At 30.1% G+C, this 23883-nt stretch overlaps 3 protein-coding genes across 3 annotated transcripts; all 3 read left to right on the forward strand.

Moving 5' to 3' along the window:
* Positions 1-6871: 6871 nt before the first annotated feature.
* On the forward strand, positions 6872-9076 carry LOC140864748 (protein C2-DOMAIN ABA-RELATED 5-like). The gene is made up of 3 exons (XM_073269091.1): positions 6872-7171; positions 8350-8451; positions 8529-9076. Exons 1-3 carry the CDS (start codon positions 7061-7063, stop codon positions 8823-8825), a joined length of 510 nt encoding a protein of 169 aa, XP_073125192.1. The 5' UTR covers positions 6872-7060; the 3' UTR covers positions 8826-9076.
* A 1199-nt stretch (positions 9077-10275) lies between these two features.
* Positions 10276-10812, forward strand: LOC140866495 (polcalcin Nic t 1-like). Its single transcript, XM_073271493.1, has one exon. It carries the CDS (start codon positions 10333-10335, stop codon positions 10585-10587), a length of 255 nt encoding a protein of 84 aa, XP_073127594.1. The 5' UTR covers positions 10276-10332; the 3' UTR covers positions 10588-10812.
* A 7331-nt stretch (positions 10813-18143) lies between these two features.
* Positions 18144-20047, forward strand: LOC140867657 (uncharacterized). The gene is made up of 5 exons (XM_073272708.1): positions 18144-18827; positions 18911-19018; positions 19136-19201; positions 19651-19716; positions 19834-20047. The coding sequence occupies exons 1-5, from the start codon at positions 18180-18182 to the stop codon at positions 19954-19956; spliced, it is 1011 nt and encodes a 336-aa protein (XP_073128809.1). The 5' UTR covers positions 18144-18179; the 3' UTR covers positions 19957-20047.
* The last annotated feature ends 3836 nt before the right edge of the window (positions 20048-23883 follow it).

Here is a 23883-nt window from a genome sequence, read left to right on the forward strand (position 1 = left end):
TAAATAAATAACTTAAATAAAAATTGCATTCTTTAAATAAAATAAATATCTGAGTCAAACATTTAATTATAAATACTGCATAAGAAAAATAATGTAAAATTTGCATGCACTGAAAATATTCAAAACCACAACCACTGAAAAATAATTAAAAAGTGTAACATGCTGACATAATTAAAACATGCAATGTGACTCAGACATCTATCACGGTCACGGGGTCACTGCATGTCCGCTCATATGTCCTCACCGCCGGTAGAAGCTACATCCTCCTCTACGAACTCACCTGCACCATACCAGTGTAGTGAGCCTAGAGGCCCAACATGCTAACATAACAAGGGTTTAAAATAATTTAAATCACTTTGATACTAATACATAACATATACATGAATGAGCATGCTAAAAAAATATCATGACATAAACATAGCTTAAATTAACTTAAATAACATAATACATAAACATTGTTGAGCAGTTAAATTTCTAACATCGCATGGTTGTATCCGTAGTGTAACCTTAAATCATACATTAAATACTGATCAGCATGGAAACCAACGTACGTGGCGGTGACGAATCACCTCTTAAATTGGCAGTAAACTGCCCTTCAATAGTTCACATATGGGGACGAATCCCCCTTAAATTGTCACACTACTTCAACTTCCAACATAAAATATTTTATTATTGCTCAACCTTAAACATTTAATTATGCATAAATTTATTTCATGAATGCATGTACTTAAATAAAATGGGTGTCCTTCATATATATTTAATTTAATTTCTTACTATCATATAAATATTAAAATAACTTCAATGCATAAAAATAATTAAATATATAATCAGGACACATGCAAATTTCTCATGGATTGTACTGGACTGCTGGCCCTAACACTCAAGCCCAATTACTTAAATCTGGCCCAATAACATACTTAAGCCCAATAAAATTGTTCTAAGCCCAATTAAAATAATTTAAATCCCATAAAACATTCTAGGCCCAATAACAACTTAAACTGGCCCAATGGGCCCAAAAGCCCAAAGACTGGCCCAATAACTTTTATGGGCTCAAAAGCCCATAAAATTAATGGACTAACTTAATTAAAATTTTAAAAACCAAAATCAAATTATTTGGGAGTCCAAATAATTTTATTTCTAATTAATTGGCTCAAAAACCAATTACTTCATAAAATACTTTAAAAATAAAAAGACTCGAGCCCGGCCCACCAACCCGGACCCGGACCAACTTAACCCGACCCACTACCCTACTGACCCGACCCGGACCCAACTGAAAACCCTAGGACCCGTCGCCCTATCCCTTCTCGGCTGCGGCCGTGAGCAGCAGCCACTCCTTGGCTGCTGCCGGCCTGCTTCGGCCGCCCCTGGCCGGAGCGCCGCTGCCCAGATGTAGCCCACGTCTGGGCGGATTGAACCTAGCCCCTGACCCCGGCCCATGCACCCCACAGGACCCAACTCAAAGCCTCAAACCCGAAACCCTAGTCTGCGCACATAGAGGTGCAGTCCGCCTTTACGTCTCTCCTGGGCTCGTTTGGCTCGAACCACTCGAGCCATTCGAGTCCAGGCCACACCAACACCCCCTCTAGACCCTCGGCCAGCAGCTAGACGTGCCATGGAATGAAGAAGCGTGAGCATGAATGGAGAATACATCAAATCGAGCACCAAGAACAAACTCAAATAAATTTTTGAAAATTTTCAAGAACAAATCACGCATACACCACGCACACATAATATTCACTGATATTGTACAAAAAATTAGAATAAAACATGCCTAGCACCAAAGTTTGAAGAGAAAAACGAGCGTGGGACGATTCCGGGACGACGGGACGACGAAAAACCTTGAAACTTTGAAGAGAATCGGCTATGGGGTCCTCCCTCGGCTGCTGGATCGACGAGGAAGATGATGGAGATGGGGTGAGGCGGCTGATGGAAAGAAACGTGGGGTTTTGGGTAGATTAGGTTAGAGTTTTTAATTTAATTAAAAATAGGTTTTAGGATAATTAAAAGTTTTAAATATAGAATTTTAAAACTCTAAATAAAAGTTAAAATCTGATAACTTAAGTTAAAAATATAAAAATCCCGAAATTACAAGTTTAGGAAATTTTAAAAATAATTAAAAGTCATTAAAATGACTAAATTTGGATAAAAATGGACTCCTAAAATTATATAAAATTAAATATTAAAAATTTTGAGGCAATAAAACTCAAAATAATATTTTTTGGGCTCTAAAAATGCTCATGGAATAAATTGGCTAGAAGTTGTCATCTCGTCCGTCCACGGTCCCGTCTACGCGATCAAAACAATTAAAATACTAAAAATCGTAAAATCACTAATTATGGGTTAAATGCTTAAAAAAAATAAATTAAATCATGCACAAATAATTCACATAATTATTTAACCCATAAATCTAAAATTTAAATAATTAAATACCCTAATTATGCATGCGGATTTACGTATTTAAAATACCGGGTGTTACACGCGAAGACCCACTTGGACTTGTTTGTGAACACGTTTGAGCGAGTCTAAACTCATTTTTCCGAGACGGGTTTAATACAAGACTAAGTTTAGACCCGGTCCATTATCATCACTTTATTGAAGTGTTGTTGTTCTTTAAATAAAATATATTTTATAGTAATTGGTAATATATATACTATTTGAAAGAAAAACTATTACATGTTTAGTTATGGAATCAATATAATCTTTAACATTGCAACTAATAAGTATTTCAAATACTTAAAAAAATATTTTGGTATTTCACGTGAGTTTATAAATAATACTTTATAAAATATTAGAAATCTGATATTTTTAATTGCAAGACCATCTCATAATTTTTTTTAAATGGTTTTAGCTTTTATGTGAAAGAAAATTAGTTAAAATTTTAATTTCAACTTTTATATATGTGATATGTGTGTGTTAATGTATTTTTTATTTATTATTTTATATTAAAACTTGACTATATTTGAATTTATTTATTTCAGCATCTGTATATTATTGAATTAATACACACACAGACACATATATATATATTAATAACTTTTTCAAATCTAATATTTGTATATATTTAAATATGAAATCATGATATAATTATTTATCTCAATAGTTCCTTACACGAATTAAAATATATAGGATTTTTTTTAAAAAAAATATGTTTATTCAGTATACAAACAAATACAAATCAAGAATTTGTGTTTCAGTATTTTAAGAAACTGAATAGTATGATTTTGTGAATTTTTTTTTAAAATATTTGTGAAAAAAATATATTCACTTTATTTACAAGAAAATAAAAAACAAAGTATTTTGATATTTCAATTTTTTTGAAAACTGAATTTTTATATAATATGCACATATTTTTTCAATTTTGATCATATCATAATAATCGATTTTACATATAATACAAGTATTGATCACTTTATCTACAAGAAAATAAAAAAAGCAAAGTATTTAAGTATTTTAATCTTTTTGAAAACTGAATCCTTATCTAATTTGCACACACTTTGTCAATTTTGACCTTATCATAATAATCAATATAATCTTTAACATTGCAACTAATAAATATTTCAAGTACTTAAAAAATATTTTTGTATTTCACGTGACTTTATAAGTAATATTTTATACAAGATTAGAAATATGATATTTTTAATTGCAAGACATCTCATAATTTTTTAAAATGGTTTTAGCTTTTATGTGAAGGAAAATTAATTAAATTTTTAATTTCAACTTTTATATATATGATATGTGTGTGTTGATGTATTTTTTTATTTATTATTTTAAATTAAAATTTGACTATATTTGAATTGATTTATTTCAACATTTGTATATTATTTAATTAACATATATATATATATATATATTTATTAATAACTTTTCCAAATCTAATATTTGTATATATTTAAATATGAACTTATGATATAATTCTTTACTTCAATAGGTCCTTACACGAATTAAAATATATAAGATTTTTTTAAAAAAATATTTTTATTCAGTATACAAACAAATAAAAATCAAGAATTTGATGTTTCAATATTTTAAGAAACTGAATAATATTTTATTAAGTTTTTTGTGAATTTTTTAAAAAAATATTTGTGGAAAAAATATATTCACTTTATCTACAAGAAAATAAAAAACAAAATATTTTGATATTTCAATTTTTTTGAATCTTGATTTTTATATAATATGCACATATTTTTTCAATTTTAATCTTATCATGATAATCGATTTTACATATAAATATTGATCACTTTATCTACAAAAAATAAAAAAATAAAGTATTTAAGTATTTCAATCTTTTTGAAAACTGAATCCTTATCTAATTTGCACACACTTTGTCAATTTTGACCTTATAATAATAATCTATTTTACATATAATATAATATTGATTTACGTTTATATCTTATAACTAAAGTTTTGTTTTTACTTTTATAACCCTATATATTTTTATATAATTTTACTTATAGTGTAAATAAATTACAACGTTGTTATTTCACAATAGTAAAACTTTAACATTTTATTCACTCTTTTATATAGATATAAATTTACGATAACAGAGTGCATGAGCACAATCCTCCATAAATTTTGTACACTTCGAGCACTCATTCTCCAGCTTGATTCCTCTCATAACTAGCTGAGCCCTAGCTAGTAAAGCATCATTAAGTGCACGCCAAACATGTATCTTGACTTTGTGGGGGTGGTGGGTAACAAAACACATGTAGCCTTCGAGAGATGTTTCTTATAAGTTGGAGTATGTAAGTACTTAGTCAGTGGTCAGGTGTCTGTTCCTTCAACCAATATTTTTTTGGACTAACTTGTCACACAGAACATGTTCATTGTGTTTACATGACTATCGTAGTTTACAGGCTATTGCGTTAGTTCGAGGGTTTACTCAGTGCGCACCGAAAGATAACGAGTGCGGGTTCGAGTCATTAAAAAAAGCACACAAACAAAACAAAATACACATGTATACAACAATAACAATAATAATAACAAATTATTAACTTATTTATAATGTTGACCTTTTCAAGTTGCGGTAGATGTTTCTTTAAGTCAATATAATTAATATATTTCTCAATATACCTTAATTAGTAATTATATTTATATATATATATATATATATATATATATATATATATATATATATATATATATATATAAGATTAATCCAAAAATTAGGTGATGTGAGATATGAAGAAATGAATTAAGAATAAGAGAAACATAGATAGGAAAATTAGGGTAATTAATTTAGGATTTGTATCGTGCTTTAATCAGTTTATATTTTATCTAATTTCACTTCAAAAACTCCAGTGCAGGATATATAGTATGTACGTACTATTGAATCACCATAATAACCAACAGTTGCACATGTGCAAATTTACAAATAATTTTAGTATTTATGGTTGACCCATACAAATTTTTTTAATACATCACATCATTTTTTTTCCTCCAAAAAATAGGACATCTCAAGTGGAAGCAAATATGAAATGGATTTAGGATCAAAGAAAAAGGATTAAAGTAAATGGTTTGAAATGGCTTCCGTCGTCTATAGATATTTTGAAATTCGTTGAATTAGTTAGTAAATAAGTCAAAAACACAAACGGATGGATTTCAATATAATAGCGCTCTAGGTAGAAATACTTCATCGATCCAAATGTCCAAAATAAAATTTTATACATGCAAAATAATGATTTATAAATAAATTTTAATTTGAAATATGGTTGAACTATAAGTAGAATTAATTGCCAAACTAGCTACCAAGCGTGATAAATTAGGATATATTTTACGTCGTTCGAAGAAGAATGAAGATGAACCTCACTCGTACATAAAATTAAATTTAAAAAAAAAACCTCAGCCAGAATTTATGTAAACTTTGGATGACATTGATGGGATTGCATGCGCCATCGTTGATTTATCAGAAAATTAGTTGTCTTCGATTATAAATTAAAAATATCAAATAACGTGTCTCAATTGTTCTTAAAAAAATATATTTTGAAAATATTTTTTAAAAAACAAAAATTTTGTCCAGACAAAAACTTTAAGTTTCCACGTATAAAACATTTAAAATTTTCAGGTATACAAAAAAAAAATACATGTTTAATCGGAACAAAAATATAAATTTTATTTTAATTTTTTTCCAGTTGATTTTGGTTCAGAAGATGTGGGGGCTGGAACCAACCTGATTGGAAACGAGTCCTTTTCTTAAGGACAAAGTCTTGGCGTGTGTTTCTAGAATTAGTAAGCGACAATTGCTATGCCATAATTAATTGGACACACATATTTTCAATTGTTTTTCTTCGTTAAAAATTAACTGGATTATATTAATATTGCTAAGTGGATTTTCGTATTATACGAATTTCTTTTCTTGACTTTGAATTTGTGAGTGTTTATATACACATATGTATATACATATATATATATACATATATATATATATATATATATGGAAAAATAAATAAATTTCTAATCTAAATGTTAGAAATATACCAAACTGCGAACACTACTTATTTTAATTTTTAAGTGATTACAAGTTTCTACTAGTATATGATTTCTTAATATTTTACCGGTTGATATCTCCGTATGTAAAATTTAAAATTATCAATCTTTTATTTTTGACTAACCTCTATTTCATATATATGTTTTATTTAAAATTTTTAATTCTGGCCAACCAAATATTTGATAGCATGACTCTTATATTCGTTGGATGGCAATATTTGGAACTTTTTTTAAAATAATTGAATCATGATGTTTAAGTTGAAGATTTTGAAAGATATGAATCGTATTATTACTGTTAGCCCAATTTATTAAATTTATTTATAGCATGCATCAAGTGAAGCGGCCGGCATGGTCAACATATATATATATATATACCCCGCCTCTCCACCATATATACGCAGTGTCATAAGACAGTCCCCTCTCCTTCTCTCTTGGAGATATTAAATTTTTCTTTATTATCATTTTTTAAGCTTCTTTTCATTTATATAATTTGTGTTGCTGTCGATCTCTTGTTTTTTTTTTTTTTTACTTTGATATTTCAAAATTAGTTGAGATAAAAATATATATTTAATTTTTTATGGAAAACATGTTGGGTTTGCTTAGAATCAGAGTGATAAGAGGCATAAATCTAGCTAAAAGAGATTTGAGAAGCAGCGATCCTTACGTGATCATCAGACTGGGGAAGCAGGTTTTTGATCTTTCTAATCCCCCCTTCTTTATATTATGTTATATTTTATTTATTTATTATACGAATTTATATATGGAGTTTTTGTGCGAAGAAATTTGGTTGTAATCAATGGTTTTTTGCAATTTGTGTCAAGTTTCTTGATAGAATCTTGGAAACTATTTCTTGGACCATAGCATGAATACCTTTTTTTTAAAAAAAAAAAAAATTCAGTTTGTCAAACTAAATGATACAAGTGTAACATAATATATTTTGAATTTTTTGTTAACTTATTATCAACGTATTTGTGTAAATTCGAGAAGCTAGCTTCACTCTGTCCAAGGAGTCATTTCAGTTGGCTTTTTTTTTTTTTTTTTTTTTGGGATCATGTTTGGGATTTATGACGAGGCCAACTCATTTTATGTACTTTAAAAAAGGGTGCAGCACTTAGAAATTTTTGTGGCACAAATTAACTTGACTTTGTAGAGCTCATTGGATAATTTCTTACTTTAGCGAGATTCGGGATTTTTTTTTTTACTTTTCTTGAATAATGGAGCTATGCAACTTTACGTGAATTTATGGTTAAATGATTTTTTTGGTCGATTAACTTGATCATTTTTATTGTTTTTGTCTATTATTAAATTTTCAAGCGAGATTCGGGATTTTTTTTTTAACTTTTCTTGAATAATGGAGCTATGCAACTTTACGTGAATTTATGGTTAAATGATTTTTTTGGTCGATTAACTTGATCATTTTTATTGTTTTTGTCTATTATTAAATTTTCAAAATTTAATTTTTGTGCAGTAATTTTTAATTTTCGGTTAATATTTTGGTTCAATTGCTGACGTGATGACAACTTGACATATCAGCATTTTTCGATGTTACGTCAGTATTTTCTGACGTCACGACAACATTTTTTCGTGTCACATCATCATTTCAACCAAAGTAACGAAAAATTAAAAGTAAGTATACCAAAATTAAACTTTAAAAAGTTAATAGACCAAAACTAAAAAAATGACAAGTTAATGGAAAAAAAAAACTATTTTCTCCGACTATTTTTTGTTATATATATTTCATTTTATAATAAAATGTATGCAATAAATGAAATGTATATAAATATAAACCTAAATAGCATAAGTTTTTGAGATGATCAGCAAATTTTTGAATGATAACTCAATAAAGTATATCTACTATTGGATCAGAAAGTGAAGACTCGTGTGGTTAAAAGGAATGTCAATCCAGAATGGAACGAAGAGCTGACACTATCCATTGCCGATGTTCCAAATATTCCAAGAATCATATTGGTAAATTATTGTTCTTATGTTAATTCTCGACACTTTTGAACTTGAATCCAATCCTTATATATTTAATTTTGTTGCAGCGAGTTTACGATAAAGATACGTTCACCCCGGACGACAAAATGGGGGACGCCGAATTCGACATTAGGCCGTTTCTTGATGAAGTCATTAAAATGCATCCAGAGAATGTTACAGAGGGAACCGCGATCGTGACCATGCACCCAAGCAGAGAGAACTGCTTAGCTGAAGAGAGCTATATTGTGTGGGAAGATGGACAAGTGGTTCAACACATGTTTCTGAGGCTTAGGAACGTCGAGTGCGGTGAAGTCGAGCTCAAGCTGCACTGGATCGACGGTTCTGGTTCTAGCAATACGTTGTGATCATCTGGAAACTTGAGTTTGCGTATGCGTGTATGCTCGACGACAAACTTGTGGTTTGGGATCAAGTTGGTGTTGTAAGGGAAGCTTTCAGTTCTTGCTAAATGGTTTACATGTGTATATGGGGCTTGAGATTGGTATAATAAGTTGTGTAAGAATCTTATGTGTGTATTCAAAGCGGTTGCTAGGGGATGTAAATGATTATTGTTTTTTTTTCCGTCAAAATGATTATTGTTTTTTTAATGCTTAAAATCTATAGTAGATAGGGATGTAAATCAACAAAATCGAGTCGAACAGTCTCGGGTTCGAGCTCTCGTTTTTATATACATAAAGGTTCGAGCTTGGTTCGAGATTTAGTCATGAGGCTCGAGCTCAGATCGTTTAATATATATAAATGATCGAGCTCAGTTCATAATTAATAGCTCGTTTATCATATTTAATGAGCTTGGTTCGAGTATGACTCATTAAGCGAGCTCGAAAACTCATTAAGTGGGCTTGTTAAAAGAGCTCGTTTTCAAGCTCGTCAAGGATACAGTCGAGATCGAGTTTGATTTTTATTTGAGCTCGTTAAAGATATAATTGAGTTTGAACATACGATAGAATCATCTTTATATATAAATTATTTCTAAACTCAGACATAAAAGAGTAAATTCTTTCATAAATAACTAAAACGACAAACCTACTAACTAAAAAAACATAAACTAAAAACATCATTGAACATCTCAAAATACTATATCCAACTTCTAAATACCAAATAAAAATAGCACACCATAAAATCCATTTTAAATAATATTTCACAACACAATTAGGAGCGAGCTTGCAAGCAATCTAAACAAGTCAAGCTCGTGACCTATTAACGAACATGTTCGATGAGCGCACGAGCCGAATATACAAGCTCAAGCTCAGCTCATTATAATTGTCGAGCTCTAAATCAAGATTGAAATTGACTCAATAAGATTAAAGAACGAACTCAAACGAGCTTTTTTCTGATTAAACTCCAAACAGCTTTCGAACAGTTTGGTTTGTATATATCCCTAATAGCATGTCATTGTTCCAATGAATAAATTTAGATTTACAATGTATTTTTAGCTAGAGATAATAAATATCACAAGTTTTACATATTTAACATTATCTACAAACATGCATTATTTTGTGCCAATCTCTATTCCTTTATATACGTACACACCCACACACACAAATGTAGATAGTCAGATAGGTGGTGATACAAATGGACTTGACTCGACTTATTTTAGGCCCCTAATCAGTTGTGTATAAAATTTCAAAATTCCGATATTTAAGGTATAATAATAGTTACATTGTTGCATGCTAAAACGGCGAACATGGATAGCCAAACATGGATTTACTCATCCCGAGCCCCAAGGATCGCCATATGCTCCAAGGACCCTATACATTATAAGCTAATTGAACGTACACAATCTTTCAACGCTCTCAATCTCCTTACAAGGAAAAAAAATACTTCTCCAAATTCTCCTATTAAAAATCACCAACAATGGGTGATGATCCACAAGACATAGCGGATCGAGAGCGTATTTTCAAGCGATTCGATGAGAATGGCGATGGAAAAATCTCTGCCGCGGAGTTGGGAGAGGCCCTCAAGACATTAGGCTCGGCTACGGCAGAGGAAGTTAAGCATATGATGGACGAAATCGACGCCGACGGAGACGGGTTTATTTCGTTCCAGGAGTTTACTGAATTTGCTAGGGCTAATAGGGGCCTAGTGAGGGATGTTGCCAAGATTTTCTAATCTTATATTTGAAGTTTTATGGCTTATTTTTGTATTTTTTTTAATTGTTCGTGGGATTGAGAGTTATATTCATGCATGGTCTATTGTTTTGTTGTATGTTTAAGGCACCTAAATGGAAAAGGGGTGTTGTGTTTTCGGGTGTAATTAATTAATTTGTATCGTTAAGGAATGTTTAGTATCATATGTTGTAACTTGTTGACCGGCTAAATCGGTGTGATATAAATCTACTGGCAAGCATACCAGGTCAAGTAATAGTAAAGCGAAAAGAGAGTCCAAGTATCGATCCCACAGGGACTGTTGTCAATTCTCAAGAATTAATTATTTTACTTAATCTAGACAAAATAATAAAAAGCAATTTGATTTAAATAAAATAAGAATATAAAATAAAAACTGCTTAAGAAATAATAATAAAAATAACTAAAGATAAAATTAATTAAAACAAAGACAATCAAGACACACGTAGATACCGAGCAAATCATGTAACATGTAGTCGATTCAGGACTCAGACTTAATCTTAAATCACGGGAATTCTCTTATCTTGTTTAAAAGTTTATTTCTAGAACAATCAAACCTACTCAAATATTGATGGATTAATCTTTCGTAATTCTAATCAAATTTGAATGCATTAAATATTTGTGAAAATTCAGTTTACACCCAAACCGAACACTGAAACCGAATTCTATTTCTAGTCGATTTTACAATATGTTGATTATCAAAGTGATCAAAATCAATACTTCCTCTGTCGTCTTGGAATCGATTAACATGCAAGCAAACAGTTGATCAGACTATTCACAAGACAAATATAAATCTGACAATCAATAAAATAAAATCAAGTCTGAAAAATCCCAAACAAACATCCAAGTTTTCTACATGAATTTGTTCGGCCCAATCACGCCGTCTTGGTTGAAAATAAACTACTCAATAATTGAAAACAATAATTAAACAAAAATTAAGAAAAAAAAAACAAAATAAAGAAAAGAAATCTTCTCTCCCAAGTTTGAAGCCGCCTCCTCTGTGTTGTGCGGTTCTGGAACTTCGGAACCCTAAAAAATATGTCATATCTTCTATTTATATGGTCCGGAACTTGTACCAATTAATTTCCTTCACAAAATAGGAATTTTCGGAAAAAAAACTGACCACGGAACACGCGCGCGCGCGCGAACACCAACAGAGATCTGAAACTCCGACTCGCGCGCGCGAGCTTGATTCTCGCGCGCGCGCAGTACAAAAATTTTGTTGCGAGCGACGATTTGGAAAAATTCATATCTCGAGTTATAGCCGTCGGATCGAGCTAAAATTTGGACAGCAGCTTCAAAACATCTTGAATTTATTCTGAACGGTGCAGATCGGATTTGGATTTCTCTAAAATTAAATTTGATTTTTTGAACAAAGCTGCTCTGTAATTCACTCTTCAACAATTCATTTTCCTACAAAATTAACCCGAGGAGTGAAATACACACACATGCACTAAAATACATAAAAATACATAAAAACAATATGAATGCACACAAAATATATAAAAACCTATCACGAATAATGCACATAAAATGCACTTATCACTTGTAATGGAGATTTTATTATTATTATTTTTTATTTCTGATGCACAATAAGATATATGCATTATAATAAGGGAAAATAAGTTTTTTGGTCCAATAATTTTACTTCCTTTGGGTTTTGGTTCATTAAATTTTTCGATGTGGGTTTTGGTACACTAACTTTGTATTTTCAGTGTTTTTTGGTCAAACTGCATACGTGTCAGCTTCTGATTGGTTCACGTCATCATTTTGGACCAATCAGAAGTTGACACGTATGCTGTTGGACCAAAAAACACTGAAAATATAAAGTCATTGTACCAAAACCCACATTGAAAAATTTAATGGACCAAAACCAAAACATGGACAAGTAATGGACTAAAAAACTTTTTTTTTCCTATAATAATGTATGCAGATTATATACAAAAATGATTTGAGAGTTCCGCATTATATAATGATTATTACACGACAAAGATTCTTTCGACATAGTATATAAATTAATCCTGTGTGTGGATTATCTAATTATTATAATTTGACCACATTATGAGGGAAAAAATACTCCAGGTATAACATAGAATAATCCTTTAGGAACTATAGTGAAGCCGTTGGTGTCTATTTAATTAGGCAAAATTCTAATTATGTCCCGTTTGTTTTATTTTTCATAATTTTTTCTATATTATTGAGTTTGAGGCATAAATAATAACTACATTTCGTCATACTATTCCAATTTTCGTCTCCAAAATACCCTTACCCCATAACTATCATAATTCTTTTTAAATAAAATAAATAATAATAAATTAATAACAAAAAACATAACATTAAATATAAATTACTCAAACCTTATTATAGTTAATATTAAAATTTTTTATGCACGAATATAAAACTATAGTTTAGATAAAATTTAATTTATATGCACGCATCGTGTGCATATATACGTTTACTAATTTAAATTATCTATGTTATCGAGTATCAGTTTTAATCCATTATTTTTTTTCCTTCCAAATTTGGTGACTTATCCAACATAGCCCTGGACTCACAGCGAGGTGACACCAATAAAAATGACTAAAATTTTCAAATAAGATCAAAAATCAAAAGAGATCATTGTAATAGACGAAATTTGTAATTATATGTAAAAAAAACAAGAAAAATGTTTGTGCGTATGTCCGTGTATGTGGACTCAATGGGTTGTATCGGCTCAGGCCCAATTAGAATGTATGGACTAGTCATACAGACCCAATAGAAGACATAAGAACACATCATCATGTATGAAAGTTGGTGTGTGGGTCTTGTGGCTTCTGTTATCTCGCTTATTGACCAATAACAATAATAGAAGCTATCACAAATATAATAATTTAATTTATCAAAATCTCACGATACATTAAATTTAAAATCTCGTGATAATATAACAAAATTTCACGAAACTATTGTTATAAATATCGTTGTACAGGATATTTGTTGCACCTTTAGTATTATTCTAATAAATATTCACCCGCGAACCGTATATATTGAAATTAAATCAAAATCGAACAAATGGACTGTATTAAAATCGATTATTTTGGTCGCCAGAATATTTTTTTTAATAAAAAAATCAAAGGATCTGAATTCGGTCATTTCAAGAACGTAAATCTAAAGAACTGGATTTCCAAATTACCTAATCAATTTTGAATTAAATCGATTCGATCGAACACGGATACTTCCCGTTACACAATGAAGAATTAATATATACAGGAGTAAAAAAAATATAGAAGCATGACCCACGCTCACTTAATTATCTCGTTAATTTTGATGAGATTTAATTTAACCCACCCTCCTAATCAAGAGAGGTCAACCCAAAAAAAATTACAGCCAAATTGATCCATTATTCTCCATTAACAAATCGAATTCATTGAATTACAGATCAACTAATTACAACCCTTTGACAAAATACACTCCCCATGTGCTTATAATGACATTCATGAATATTCAAATTATTGATGGTCAGAGATAAGTCGCCACCCTTAGATAATAAAAATAATCCAATTAACTAACTTAATTAATGAACTAAATCTTGGATTAAGGACCACTTTGAGAGCTGTATATATTCCATTATTTAGCTCTTAATCATTAATGATCACCAAAACTTATTCAAGCTTCACTCACATCCAATATAACCCTAGCCACGTAGTGTGCATGACCAAATACGAATCTTAATCTGGATCCTGAAATATGTGGGATGTCAGGTCCTGTGGGAGATAACAATTTTGATTAAATCGAGTAATCGACGTATTAGAAAATCTTGAAAATATTTTTTATTAAACGCGAAATGTCAAATAAAAATTTATAGGTTTTGTATTTTAAATTTAAATTGAATCTTTGTCATTAATATTTTTGCTATACAATGGAAAAAATAAATGTAAAATACAGTCTCCAGGAGACATGGGAAATGCTCTAATTCCAAAGCCAGCCTTGATTTTCCCAGTGCAAAAGGCCACCTATTAAATTGCTTGTCAAACATGTGGCCTAAGATTATATCTTCATCCAATTCATAATAACAACTAACTATAGGTGTGCCTTATTAATGAGCACCTCAACTAGTTGAAATTTTGGTCCAGGAAAATGTTAATTAATTATTCTGCTGACGTCAAGTATACAGAATGGGTACAAAGTACAAATATTTTTTTAAAAAAAATAGAAAATAACATTTTTCGGTCTTGTAATTTATGTGTTTTTTTATTTATGATCATGTTGTAGATTAATTTACGGTCTTACTCGGCTAATTTAATTTTATTTTTTCTTATTTTCATATTTTTTCATTGTAATGCAGAAGCGTTAGATGTTACGATAACGTTAGGGTGAAAAATGACTAAATTGAAAAAGAGCGCAACATAGTAGATTAAAAATTGTAAATTGATAAAAATGTATATATATATATATATATATATATATATATATATTGTTATAGTGAGCATCCGTTGTGGGTACAGGGTATCTATGAGAATATCGACTCGGGTGATGTATATATATTGGATGTAAAGGTCACACACAAAATATAAAATTATATAGACACGAGTGACACACACATATATATATATATATATGAGAAAATTTATTCGCGATTCAACTGGTAAAAAATAATTCAAGACTTCATTTATAAATATCAAAAAATAATTTATAAATAGTTAAACCACGCATGTATTGACATCAAAAAAACATAAGAAAGGGGGAAAAAGAAGAAGAAAGAAAAGATGATAATTTTAGAGTTTATGTTGTATGGCCTAACAAATTATCTTGTGTTGTGTAATTAACTGAAATATAGACATTCGAAGAATCTTTGTTTGTGTCGTTTATTGGAAAATGATTAAGATCTTAATTAATAATAATAAAAAGTAATTGGAATGTCTATGCATGGATTTCTACACAAATATATACACCAAAGTTTACATTTTTCAACATTCTACACCCTCGTAACTTGGTACAAAACCGCGTCAATGGATGTTTAATTAAAATCATTTTCTTTCACTTTGTTTTTATAAATTCTGTAGGGCTGGAATAGATATAAATTTTTTTATATACATCTTAAATTATACCATATAACAGTACAAATTTATACGTAAAGTATTTAAATTTATTTATTTGTATATATATAATTTAATCATTTTATGTGGTCATGATTATTGTACGATTATCTCTATACTATCATGCACTTGGGTATAGTGGTGATTATTGTAATTCTGATAGTAGAAAAAAAAAAATGAGGTGTGAATTGTGATCGACCACAACTAGGCACCGAGTACAAAGTCATACTTGTTACAAATTCGTTATATATATAGACACACATATACATACAGTTTTCCCGACATGTAATTTTTTTATTTTTAATTTTTTCAGATTTCGAGATGAGTATCTAAATATTTTTTCCCAAAAAAATAAGCCGTAAGATGCGCGTCAGCTGACCCATATATATGTGCATGGTAACAAAATATATTGTTCATGAGAGTTTATATATATATATATACTATTGTTGAGGTATGATTGACCTGATATGTAGAGATTTTAATTTGGACTCGATCGACTCGTCTTGTGAAAAAGAATAATTACGTTACAATTTTAGTTTTTGATAGGTTAGCCCACCTATCCTGAAACTCAAGATAAATTAGTTGGGTTTATGTTTTTTCAACTCATAAAATTGATAGATCGACCCGCAATATCCCGTTGGTATGTAGCAGGCTAAGGCAGTTCAGATTATTTGTGATAGTCCATTTTGAAAACTCTAATTTTGAAAGAACATAATAAACCGTCCTTTTGGGAGTTGGATGAGGTAAAGTCCTGTATTCGAACATTTTTATATGTAATTTTATTTTTTTATATGAGGGTATCTTTGGATTTTTAACATGTATTTAGTCAAATTTACTTAGTATTTTTTTGGATTTTATACTTTGAATTTTTACTTATATTGGCAGTATTCTCGTAAATTTAATAGTATACAGTCGATGTAGCTATCGTATATATTGAGTGTATAGATCTTGTATGACATGACACCAAACATCGATAATCACATGAATGCAACTTAAAATGCCGAATAAAATTTGGACGTTTGTCTATGAATATTGATTGATAAGTACTGATATGCCACTTTACTTTGAACTTTCATCTCATTAACGTGGAATATATATATAGGACTTCATTTAGTTGGAAATAATGAATTGTACGTGGAGTCCTTGTGGAGTACCAATCTAAATGGAATATTGCAAGAAATGTTATAAAAAAGACTTCGTTTTTTCACGTGCTAATGGATTATTTTAGAAAGAAGGAAGGATCCCAGAAGACATATAATGTATATATATATATATATAGTCATGATCCACTGTACACCAGTGTGCAGGGATTTTGTGTGCACCGCGGGATGTTCGCGCGAACATCTAAAAAAAAAATCAGATGTTCACGCGAACATTACAGGGTGCACACAAAATCCCTGCACACTTGTGTGCAAGGGAACAAGATTTATATATATATATATATATATATATATATATATATATATATATTGTTTTAATTATTAGGGTTGCAATTAAGTTGAAATGGACACTTGTGAAGAATCTGATAGACGTGGGCTATGCGAAAGAATCGGCGAAGGTTTTGCTGATTTCCCCCTTTTAATCTTACTCGAGTCCCCAATTTACAATAACCTCTGCCAGCTAACAATCCCCATACTATCACTCAATTTTTTAAATATCGATCCCTTCATTCATAATTTTTTAATTCCCATCAATTCCTTGTCCACACACTACATAAAATTCTTTATTTACAGCATGCATTAAGATTCACTCATGTGGTATCTTTTTTTAAAAAAAATAAATAAATAAGCATTTTAGTGATTATTTTCGGGTAAGTTTGCATTTTTGGGTTTTTGGCCATTCAAATAGTCGAAAATTAGATCTTCCTATCGTAAGTTGTTTTTTCCTTTTTCTTTTTCTTTTTCTTTTCCTTTTTTTTTTCTTTTTGCCCTAGTCTTGTTTCATTGGAGTACTGTCAATGTGATTCTTGACACTAAATACCGTTACGTACGTCACGTCAGCAACAAAAAAATAAAAGCAAAAAATTGTCAACTTATTAGACGAATGCCAAAATTTTGACTATTTAAAAGATGAAAAAAAAAACCCACGGTTTTAATAATTTTCATGAAATTTAAGTTTTTTTTTTTAAAAGAAAAAATTTAATGATAGAGATGTGTGTTCCCCCCGTCATTCATTAGGCGGAGGAGCCCATGTTGTGGCCGAATATAAACTATACTTTTGACTTGCCGAAGTATTAAAAGCACCGAGTGGCCGCAATTGTTTTTCCAACCAAACAAAAATAATCAACTAAAGAAATCAAAATTGAAATTCTTGTTCAAGTATTATAATTAATATATAGGGTAGAAGCCACAAAGTATTAATTAGCACCTACATACTTTCTTGGCTCCTTCTACTATAAATTCTTCCTATAATCTTGAACCCTTTCTAGCTTCGATCTAGCTTCGATCTACTCTAGCTAATAATTGATTAACTCCTACTCTATCTATCCGATCCCTTCAAAAAATCCATGGAACTAGCCAACAAGAATCGTTTGCCTAACGATTCAACTGCAGCTATAATCCAAGCAAGTGCATTTTATGAACACAACCTTGGGTTGCAACCACTTGTTCATGCTTCTCCGAATTCCTCTAGGAAGATCTACGGCTACGAAGAGAATCAAAAGAGTGTTTATCCCAATCCCATAAGCCCCGAGAAGGTATCCGGGATCGCCAAGAATTTCACATTAGCCAACTCTTCGGCCGTGTCTAGTCCAAGTAGTACAAATTCTAATGGAATATTAGGGTTTCCACCAGCTTCGACTTACAATCTATCCGAGGAGGACCCTTCTGTGATGAACTTTAAGCCGGGCTATGCTAATTTTATTCATGCTAACGGATCCTTTCTCAGCTTCGAGCAGCCGAAAAATGAGGTTAGAAGAAGTTTATACTCGAAGATGGTGAACAAGGACGACGAATACTCCATATGGGATGATGATTTGCACACCAATAGTTACCTTAATATTCCCAAGTGCACCGCCGCCGCCGCCGCCAGCCATGGCTTGCCGGAAACTTCCAGCAGCCACCACGCCGCCGCCCAGTTCTCATGGCTTAACGACCTAGAGGAGAATACAGAACTAGGAAGACAAGTAGCTAGCAAAAATAAACGTCCATCCATGGTAAATTTATTCTAAGAAAACTCTCAAAAAATCTTTCTCAGTATTATTCTTGAATTTTTCGATAATCGTGATTCTTGCAACAGGGAGAGAGTGAACAAGCTCCGAAGAAGCAATGTGATGCTGCTTCAAAAAACCCCAAATCACCAAAATCTGTATCCACAGCAAAGGATCCACAGAGTATTGCTGCAAAGGTAATTTATATATTCCTTCAACATGAAAATTACCAAGTTGATGAATATGCAAAATTGCATAATAATTAATTATAAAGATCAATAATGAAATTTCAAGGCTAAATCATTTGTGTATAGAATCGAAGAGAGCGGATCAGTGAACGGCTTAAGACACTACAGGATCTTGTCCCAAATGGTTCAAAGGTAATGAGGATTCTTCATTTTTCATTCTTTTTTTTTTTTTTGTTATTTTTACATGTTGTTGTTTCCTAGGAAAGACCATCCAAGATGAAATCATTTCTATTTTAAAATTTTCCAAATTTGCGTTTAATTTTTTTTATTATTATAACATAAATTTTGACGAAAAAAAAAAATTTCACCACCTTTAGTTTTACAATTTCTTCATCTTTCATTATATGCATGAGCTGCAAATTCGGATTCAGTCAACCTACATTCATGATTAGCTAGTAAAATTAGCAAAAGACTTAAAGTACTTCACAATTTACAAGCATTATAAATTTTTAGTGCATATTTATATAATTAATTCTATTTTGATACCAAAGCAATTAAATTCTATTAATAATGGCTAATGTATAATCTATGTATTCTTTTGCAGTGGCATTTTTTTGAGCATTTTAAATTTGCATGTGCAGGTTGATTTGGTCACCATGTTAGAAAAAGCAATAAGCTACGTCAAGTTTCTGCAGTTGCAAGTGAAGGTACGTACATACATACATACATACATACATACATACATACATACATATATATATATATATCATTATCATAAGCTACGTTAAAGTTGTTTTGACTGGAAAGTTGGAATAATGTGACAGGTTTTGGCAACTGATGAGTTTTGGCCAACACAAGATGGAAAAGCTCCGGAGCTATCTCAAGTTAGAGAAGCCATTGATGCCATCCTTGCATCTCAAAGGGATAGAAGTTCGGGCTCGAAATGATCGAAGCGTCATTATAATTTTAAAATATCAGAATAACTGCTAATCTTTGATCTTAATTGGTAGTTTGTTTTCGGAAATGTTGGGTCTTGCATCATCTTTTATAACTCACGAGATAAACACTACTCGTCACATGATATTTTATGTGCCTAATAAACTTTTTTAAAGGTTTTTTTGTTATGCGATGAATATCTAATAAATATAAGAGATGATGTAGCACCAAATATTTGGGAAAAAAAAAAGATTTAATTGTATGTATTCAAGAATGGATTCGTTTGATAATTGCTACGCGAGGATCCATTATGCTGCTACCGTGCTACGGAAAATTCTAAAAATCCATCGCGTAAATTGGTCTATATATATAGAAATTTTTGGTCATCTCATTGATCAAAATCTTTTGTACAATTATCGTGAGAGCTCTCCATTTTAGCCGAATATATTAACAATATTCAGTGTTACATGTTTATTTAGGTGAAAATCAGATTTATATATGGAAAAATAATTTATTATAGCAAGACCAATGTGACTAATCAGAAGACAAGAACCCCATCCATGCGACTTATAACCGGACGGTATTTAAAATCTTTTCATGCATGTTATAATCTCCACTTTAGTGTCATTTATATTCGTATATATATTGTATGTGTATGTATACGTACGTATATATATTAAAATAATCTTCAAATATTTTGAAAATACCGGTGGTCTTCAATCGAAATTTGCAACATTAATCACACCAGTTTGAACCACATGGTTATTCACATGATGCTAAATTTCCCCAAAACCCCAAAAATTAATTAGTCAATGATATTTGTTGCATTAATTAAATTGATTCTTCAAATAATTATATTCAGTAATTTCACGTGATTAGAGAATTTTGGTGACATTGTCAACAAAATATAATCATTAAACAATAATAAAATTGTTCACATGGAATGATAATTGATCATAAGCGATAGATGCCCATTTCTTTTGTTTTCCTTTCATTTTTTTCTTTAATTTCTTTGTTTAAGGATTAATTATTAGGTACCATTATGCGCGTGATTATGATACAAGATCATTATATATCATCTCGTATTTGACTCAAAATTTTACAATAACTAAAGTTAAAAAATAGCTACATTATCCTTATCTTTTAGTGTATCATTTCATAGATATCCTTCCTTATGTTAATATAATATATCTCAAGAACCATAATGATGCCTTCATATTGAAACCAATACATCATTAATGCATCTCAGTAACTTAAATTATAGAAATATATAATAGTTCTAAAAAGCGTTAGTGGTAGGCGCGCGGTCACCCACTGCGTAACGCCTAGATAGATATAAACCAATATTCTAAAAAGCGTTAGGCGGGCAGTCACCAACTGCCAGCGCCTAGAGGCTTAGGCGGGGCCTAAGCGATTTTTTTTTTTAGCCTAAATATTTAATTATTTTAATCCGATCTATATTAATTATTTTTTCAATAATTCTATTTTATCGAATTCACCTGCATAAGTGGTGTTTTTTGTTCTAAATATCTAATTATTCTCGTTCATCTTAATATTTTTTTCAATAATTCCTCTTTATCGAACTCAACTCGAATTACATGAAATATTTCTAGTCTTCATCCTATACAAATTGATGTACAAATATGTTAAATAATATTTTTTGAAAAAAAATTAAAATAAAAAATATTATATGTTAATCTAGGCGGCCGCCTAGGCGGATTTTGAGGCGTCTAGGCGGAAATTGGACGGTTTAGACGATCAATTAATGTAATAACTATCGGAAGCTTCAACTGTCTAAAAATCGAGGCGGTGAGCAACCGCCTAGGCGGTTCTAGGCGCCATTTTTTAAAACACTGATATAAACTTAGCCAGGGGAGATCATGATTATGTTAATAATTTATTAAACAGATTATAATTATATGCAGAAAATGTGTGTGCTAGCTTCAATCACAAAGTGCATAGATGGGTCCAACCATGAATTTTATCGAGGCATGTGATTTCAAATTTAGCTTGAAATTATGGACACTTCAAAAATTTATTAATTGGAGACAAAAAACTAAAAATTGAAAGAGAAATAAAATAAAAATAAAGAATTTTAAAAAAATTTATTTACCTTAATAATTGGCTGACATTATTACCTTATAATATAACCTACAAATTTACTAACATATATATTTATAATATTTTTTATTAAATAAAATTAGAGAACTTCTGTAATTTGAGAGTCGATGTATTTTTTGTAGTTCAAAAAGTACACCGTATCATCAATTTAGATGCACTAATCAGTAATCACCTCGACCTTAATAATATTATAATAATATAGATATATTCTCGTGCAATTTCTTTTGCGTTTCTATGTATATATTCTCTTTATACAATTGAGATTGAACTTATTTTTATTATTTCTTCAATTGTCATATGTGTGAAAAACAATATTTAGGAGGTGTAAATAAAGAACTAGATATATAATTATTTTATATAAGTTGTGTGCTTAACCTATGAAAATTAATATCTAAATCTAGTATATATTATAAGGAGACACGTTCGAGTTACCAATGACAAGTTTAGAATAATTAATAAATCATAAAGAAACGCTTAAAAAAAGGGAATTATGGGAAGAGTATTGGATTGACGTGGTTTTTAACAATATATTTAACTCTAATTTCGCTTTAAAAAATCATAGTTATCATCCAATATCACAAGTGTCAAAAACATTTCACCTCAGATGGAGTTTTAAATATTTAATTTAAGAGTAGGTCGTATGTGAAACGATATCACGGATCTATATTCGTGAGATGAATCGACCTGACGTATGTTTACAATGTTAAGTAATATTTTTTCATGAATTTGATCAAATAAAAGACTTGTATCATCATAAAATTGATCAGTGAGACTATCTCATAAGAATTTTTGTGTTATATATATTAAATTTTTGGATGTTATGAATTGTACATTCAATAGTTGAGTATCTATTACCTCAATAGTGAGCACGAAAATAAACATGATTGATGAACAACATATCAAAACTATATATATATATATATATATATATATATATATGTGTTTTGGAATTTGACTCGAAAGATATAAATACGGAACACGCTCTCCAGGCTAAACATATCGGCCCTACACTCACTCACTTACGTAATACAACCATATATAAAATTATTACTTGCAATGATTTATGTTGATCTTGATTGTTTAAATGATAATTTATTTGCTAGATATAATTAAATAATTAAGTTGACTTAAATTATATTTCTTAATTATGTTGTTTAATACGTTGCATGCATATATTGACAAAGATATATGTTGTGTCTTCCGAACATCATAAAAACATTGAATTTTTCTTGTTTACTATTCAATAATTCTTATATATACTTTTAGTTTTACATTGAACCAACATATATTGAATGCATGTCGACATTTAGCATGCATGCAAAAACTTGATGTCCATTTTTTTGGCAATTTAATTTCATCTCATTTATGAGATTAATTAATCAATCAATTGGTCAACCACATTCAATATATAGTTGTGGTGCACACGACCATGATAATTATTTTTGAACTTGTATAAATATAATCCAATTCTAGAATTCACGCTGCTACGTTGATGCTCATGTGAATTTGGATCTTGACTTGGCCAATTAAAAATTTTCCATTGATATCGAATCGTGCACACGTATTTTCGGTACATATATATATAGTCCGTATTTTTAAAAAATATATGCAATATGGTTTTAGAATATTTTTGGATTGAATAATTTGAAATCCAATTTAATTTTGTACAATTATTCATCAGAATTCGTAGAACATAGACTTTTAGAGATGTGAGTATGGGATGTGATATTAGATCGATTAAGCTGGATATATGTATCATTTATTATTTTATTAATTATTAAATTTTAAAAATTATGTAAATAATTTCACAAAAATTT

This window comes from Henckelia pumila, chromosome 4, assembly GCF_033568475.1.
Source record: "Henckelia pumila isolate YLH828 chromosome 4, ASM3356847v2, whole genome shotgun sequence".
Lineage (NCBI taxonomy): Eukaryota > Viridiplantae > Streptophyta > Magnoliopsida > Lamiales > Gesneriaceae > Henckelia > Henckelia pumila.